General features: G+C 64.3%; 1 protein-coding gene across 3 annotated transcripts; it reads right to left on the bottom strand.

The window, feature by feature from the left end:
* Nucleotides 1-2,428: 2,428 nt before the first annotated feature.
* Nucleotides 2,429-5,592, bottom strand: LOC101630230 (protein FAM209A). 3 transcript variants are annotated; one of them, XM_012728081.1, is made up of 3 exons: nt 5,221-5,592; nt 3,553-4,748; nt 2,429-2,769 (listed from the first exon to the last, which is right to left on the bottom strand). In XM_012728081.1, exons 2-3 carry the CDS (start codon nt 4,000-4,002, stop codon nt 2,506-2,508), a joined length of 714 nt encoding a protein of 237 aa, XP_012583535.1. In that variant the 5' UTR covers nt 4,003-4,748; nt 5,221-5,592; the 3' UTR covers nt 2,429-2,505. The 3 variants fall into 3 exon arrangements, 2 of the variants coding, with proteins under 2 accessions (XP_012583535.1, XP_004687118.2); XM_004687061.2 differs by lacking the exon at nt 5,221-5,592 and having other exon boundaries at nt 3,553-4,774; XR_001145685.1 differs by lacking the exon at nt 5,221-5,592 and having other exon boundaries at nt 2,683-2,769; nt 3,105-3,638.
* Between the last annotated feature and the right edge of the window lie 322 nt (nt 5,593-5,914).

Below are 5,914 nucleotides of genomic sequence, written 5' to 3'. Positions count from 1 at the left end.
AGCCTTCAAGGCCTCCAGGCCCACACCTGGCCTCACCTCCCTCCTCCTCCACTCTTGGCTGCCCCCTGCTCCCACCTCAGTTTCTCCACCTGCCCCAGGGCCTTGGCATCTCCATGCTGACTCCCACTCTCTCGAGGTGGCTCGGGACTCACTTCTCAGGCAACTAGCTCTCGGGGATCCCTTTCAGCCCGCAAACCCCCCACCCCGCCCCTTCCTTCGTCCTTCTCTGTGAGACTATGGTGAACTGTAATTGTCTCTCCCAGCAAAGGCAGACTGGCCCGGGAGCCGGGCAGGGTGGGGGAGCGTGGGTCAGCGTCTTCATCTCCCCAGCGCCCAGAAGGTAACTGCCAGAGCGACGGGGTAGCAAGGCGGCGGCACTGCTCAGGCTGCAAGCCAGACTGCAGAGCCCGGACACCGGCCTGCTCCGCGGCTCCCGCCGCACCTGCCTGTGCCAGCGGCCCCGCGCGGGCCTTGCCTGCCACCTCGTGGCTGTCTCCCGCAACTGCACCCACGCGCCAGGCCTTTGTCCAGGCGCACAGGCTGGGCTGGGTGGGGGGCGAGGGCGGTGACCTAGAAACAGAATAGGGCAGGGGCCCTGAGAAGTGCGCCTTCGGGGGCTATTGGCTGGGGTCATGGAGGGCGTCTCTGAGAGGTGGCCCCCCGGGCAGAACTCCCCCCGAGACAGGCCAGCAGGCAGAGGCCGCTTGGCCGGGTGCAGCTGGGGGTGGGGGGTCGGTCCAGGCCCTGGGAGAGGACAGGGCGAGGTGGTGACACTGGCCTTGAGGTCCGAGTGGGGTCTGTCTGGTCTCCTGCTCTGCCCTTAGCTGCGGGCAGTGAGCTGGGGGGGCGTGTGGCCACCCTCTGTGATTTATTGGTGGACACGGACATCTGAATTTTGGTGTTTTTCAGTTGCTGACGCCGGCCACCAGCATCAGTACCCGAGGGCCTTGGAAACAGGCGGCGGCTGGCCTGGCCGGGAGCCACGGGGAGCTGCCGGGCCTCGGACGCCCCTGCCCGGCCTCCACCTGCCGGCCCTGAGCCGCCCACCGAAGCCGAAATGGCTTCCCCGGAGACCTCCTTCCTCGCGTGCCGTGGGGGGCGCTCGCACTGGTCAGCTGGGGGACACTGGGCACGGTCCGGGCAGTTTGCGGGCCCCCAGATCCGAGTCTTCCTGTCCTGAAGGTCGACGGTAGAGGACGTGCTGGGGATGGTCCCCGAGTTAATCTGATTGACTGGCTGCAATGGTTCACAGGATGCAGGAAGCCCACTCACCCACTGACTGCCAGTTTATTCCAGAGAGGGGACTCGGGAGGGCGGCGGAAGCCCCGGGCCGCGGGAAGGACACCGAGCCCCACGCTGTGTCCAGGGGCCACTGGCCCGGATCCCAAGGGTCCACGCCCCAGGCTCCCTGTGCTGTTTCACGGGCCCACGTCCGACTCGAGTCTGGTTAAATCACTGGCCGCGGGGGCTGAGGTCTCCCCCCGCCGGGACGCCTGGGCGGCTGGGGCTCCCACCCTCCAACCCTCCACAGGCCTCCTGGCAACCAGCCCCCATCCTCAGATGCTTCCCCAAAGTTACCTCTCAACACGGGAAATTCCAACTGTTTAGCCACACGAACGTGCCAACATCTGTTTCCGTCAATACTATACAGAAGATTCCTATCGGCTCGTTCAGGAACTCCGGATTTGCTCATCTGCCTCCAAATGGCATTTAAGAAACGATTCTCTGTTTTTCTTATTCTCATTAGACCCAGGAGAGAAATCCAAGATATAGATTCCACAAGATGGAGCAAGTAAAGACTACCCAGGGGGCACGAACCTCACACGACCCTGGAATGACCCCCAACACCCCTCTTCCCTCCGAAACTCCCCTCCTAGTTCGTCTCATCACTGCAACCCTGTCACCAGGCCGCCCGTTGTCATATAATCACGAAGCCAGGGCCTCCCTGCTGACGCAGCGGGTTGCAGCGCGGCACCAGGAAGCTCTCGCGGTCCCCGCACACCAGTCCGAGCCCCGGCCAGGGAGGGACCCCAGGGCGCAGCGGACCGCTCTGTCTCCCCGCCGCCCCCCTCAGCAGTGGGGTTCGGTACATCTGTTCTCACCGCTGTCTCTGAGGAATCCTCTCGCACCTCGCACCCGCGGCCTGTACCCCAGTTCTCTATGAATAACTAAGCCTTAAAAAAAATCATGAGGCTAAGAACCAGCTCCACCTTCCAGACATGTGCTTTCTGCACCTGACCCCCTACTCCCCTGCCCTGCAGCCCTGGCACCGGCCGCGGGCAGCCCCGGAAGCCGCCCGCCGCCCCTCACTGCCGCAGCTCGAGGAGGCGCCGTGAGACACACGTGGCCGCTATAGTGCTGGCGTCACGTTTATTTTCTTCCTCTAGTTTCCAACCTGAGAAAAGTCTGGGATGCGATAAGGCTTTCTCTTCAGAATAGTTTTATTAGTTTGCCTATGGCTTGTCAACACTCAACGCCTTCTCTGTACCGCCACACACTGCACATTCACTCGGAGTCCTCTTCGCCCCAGATCTCATATATGGTGATGTTGCCGTGAGGGTCTGTGGGCCCCCCCTGGTGCTGCAGCCGCAGGGGGCCGCTGGCCGCCATGGCGACTTTCAGATTCCGCACCTTGGACACAAATTTCACCAGGTCCATCTCGAGCTGGGTTAAGGTGTTGAACGCATAGTCTTTGTTGGGGGGAGCGTTTTGATTTTTCTTTACTGGAGAGCGAAACGTGCAGCCTCGAAGGCCAGGAAGAGTCTGCTCCTGTCAAGAAAGGGGGTGAAGCTATTGCTGACGTTGCTGGTTTTGACGCGGTCTAAGAGAGCTGGGCTCGCCTCAGAGATGGTTCCAGCCTTGTCTAGCCCGGGGTTTGGCAAACACGACGCCCATCGGGCCCACCGTCTGTTTCTGTCAATAAAGTTTTACTGGCACCCAGCTGCGCTCACTCACTCGCACCTGGCCTACATGGGTGGCTTCGTGCCGTAAGGGCTGGGTGAGGTTTGCACCAGACTCTCTGGGCTGCAAGGACAGAAAGCATTTACCCTGTGGCCCTTTACAGCAGTTGGCCACGGCCGGCTTTCGTGGGTCCTGACACTCACAGTGAGGTCTGCTGGGAGAGCGCTCTGCCCCAGGTCCCCGCTGACACTTGGTTAACGGCTCGCGTCTGTGCGACGTCCCCGCCAGGACAGGTCTTTTCCTGCACTTGGGGAGCGATGCTTTTGTCTACTCAGTTCAGCTCCTTGGAATAGGCCCAGTGCGAAGGAATGAAAGCTCAGGGGCTGCCACTCTGGACTCTTTCTGACTTGAACAAACTCAGTCTGCAGCCTATATTCTGTCACCCCATCAGAGGAAGGCCGTCTTCAACGCTCACCCTGGCTTCTCAGCTCTGGGGGAGACTGCCTCCCTGCAGGCCCGCCTACTGGGGACTTGCCGGCGCTCCCGTGGCCGGGAGGCCGGTACTTCGCACCCCACCCCATCACGCTCGACGGTGCCGCCTGCACCCCCAGAACGCTGGGGTCAACGGCAGTACGAAGCGGAGCCTCTTACCTTAGTCTTCTCACTATCTCCTCGAAACTTCAGTATCACGTACAGCACAACGATAAAAAAAAGCCAGAGCCACTTGCTCCCCAGCCAGCCCTGGGCGTGCTCCGGCAGATTCTGCCGGACCCGAAAGTGCCCCCCGCAAGGCACCTTCCCCTGGGGGTCTTGGGCCTTCTCTCTCAGAGAAGAGAACATGAAGGCGCAGCCGCAGGAGAGGCAGAGAGGCAGGAACAGGAGCCATTTCCGCGTCAGCATGGCGAGCGCAGGTCGGGGAGAAGGCTGCTCATGGTGTGTCTGTTTGCCTGGGCCCCTGGAGACGGGGCGCTGGGGCCGGGCCATTGGTGATGTCACAGAGGCCGGGAGGCAGGAGCCGCTCTGAGCATTGTGACAGGCGCCGGCGGTCGCCCAGGGACAGGGCATAAAGGGCTGGAGACCTCCGGCGGCGAGGACGGGCATCGGAAGTCCGTTCTTTCCGCCTTGTGCTCTGACCGGGCGGTTCGCGTCACTTTCCGCTTCTTGTGTGCTGAATGTAGACCTGTGGTGAGCAGGCAGATGCCCTGCGGCTGGGAGGAGCGGGCGACGTGACCCGGCGGCTGCCAGGCCCTGTCTCCGAGAGGCAACGCCGCAGCAGCACTAAGGCCGGAGGCCCTGCTCCAAAGCCGAGCTGGCCTGCGTCAGAGTGCCGCGGGCCGGTCAGAGCGGCGCTGTCGGCTCCGAACTGCAGCCCCTGGCGACCACATTCTGCCACAGCCGCCACCGCCCCTACTGCCTCGTGCTCACTCCAGCGGCCTTCCTGAGTTGCCGTCTTCGAGCTGACGACGACCACTCGTTAAATCTGGTGCCAACAGAGTGAAAGTGACAAGGGCGGCGCCGCCCGCGCCCGGAGGCTGTCCTGAGCGATGTCCAGCTGGCGAGGCATAGGGTGGGCCAGACGCCTGGCCGTGTGGGAGAGGAGGGCCAGCGGTGTGACGAGGGAGGCCTTGCTGGCCGGTGTACCTGCAAGCGTCCGTTTCTGCAAACGGGCTGCCGGGGCTCATCTGGGCTCCTGGGCACAGGTGCCTGCCGCCCGGGCGCCCGAAGACCCTTCCTAGGAGCCACCTTGCCGCGGAAGACAACTGGGCATCCGCTGGGTGCCCACGCTGGAGCCGGAGGGCCCAGCGGTGGGATCTTGACTGGGTCCTGGGTGGAGCATCCGCCACTGCCTGGGGAGCAGTTAGGGGTGACCGGGCAGTTAGGGAAGGGCAGCCTCTCTCTCGCCGGGGGCCGAGTCCCCCCAAGTGCATCGCTCTGAGGCCCCCTGCCCTGGGGTGACGTGGGCTGTTCTCCCCTGTAGCCTCTGAGTGGCTTCACCCAGAGTTCCCGCTGGGAGCCCCGAAGGGCAGCCGCCCTCTCGTGGGGGAAGGGCCCTGTGAGTGCCACCCAGGCCAGGCAGGTTCGCCTTTAGCTCTAGCAGCGCCAGAGAGAGCTTTGCAGCCGCTGGCGCCGGCACTCACGTTTCACCGGCGCGAGGGGCAGCCGCCGGCGGGAGACGGCCACTCGGGTCTGCCCGGGGCCCCTATTCACCCCGCTCGGCCCAGGCGCACCCTCGCACCCTCGTGCGTCCGCATCACCACCGTCAAGGCCACAGGCGACAGCCAGAGGCTGGGGCGGGAAAAGCCTGATTCTCGCACTCACCTGACAGTGCCCAACGCCGGAGTCGGAGTCGGGGCAGGCCCAGCCCAAGCGGGAAGACGCGGGCGAGCCAGTCGCAGGGTGGGCAGGGGCTGGCACTGGGTGGGGGGGCTCAGTCACGGTTTCCTTGTCAAAGGAGAACAGCAGACACAAGCAATCTGAGCCAGAGGAGGCCTGCCGGTGTGAGAGGAGAAGGGAGACGCTGAGCTGGAGCCCGGAAAGGTCAGGGAACGAACAGCCCGTGTGCTTGGCTGTGGAAATGTCCACGACAAAATCCACGGACGTGCACATATTTCCGATGAAAACGCCTCCACAGTCCCGTCGCACCGGGGGCCCAGCGCGCAGTCGCGAGGCCACACGGCGGCTCCCGCCCTCCCAGGCCCGCGCCCCCTCCGCTCCCGCTCGCGGGTCACCACCTCCCGCGCCGCCTGCAGAAGCTGACGGGGCCCTTGGGGCTGACCATCACGCCCTACGGGGGTGGGGGGGCGATGACACGACACTGTGGGGACCATGGGGCCGCGGTGCTTTCCCGGAACGTCAGAGGCCAGAGGCCGCAGCTTGGCTCTGGCCTTGGGCCGGGCCGCCAGGGCGCGGCCACCGCCCGAGTCTGCACACCGAGGACACGAGGACCCTCCCAAGCACCAGCCCCGGGCCCTCCTGCCGCCAGCGGCCGCGTCCTTTCTAAAGCTGCTTCTCG

The sequence above is a fragment of the Condylura cristata genome, unplaced genomic scaffold (genome assembly GCF_000260355.1).
Source record: "Condylura cristata isolate star-nosed mole 26May11 unplaced genomic scaffold, ConCri1.0 scaffold00022, whole genome shotgun sequence".
NCBI classification, from domain to species: Eukaryota; Metazoa; Chordata; class Mammalia; order Eulipotyphla; family Talpidae; genus Condylura; species Condylura cristata.
The sequence above is the reverse complement of the archived record's forward strand: the minus strand, read 5'-3'. Positions and strand labels throughout refer to the sequence as shown.

Bases quoted from the DNA above. Each gene is read 5' to 3' on its own strand.
- LOC101630230 (XM_012728081.1), bottom strand. From the start codon at position 4,002: ATGCCCGTCCTCGCCGCCGGAGGTCTCCAGCCCTTTATGCCCTGTCCC. The intron at 2,770-3,552 runs GTAAGAGGCTCC...CTTTCTTGACAG, and splicing joins GAGATAGTGAGAAGACTAAG to GAGCAGACTCTTCCTGGCCT.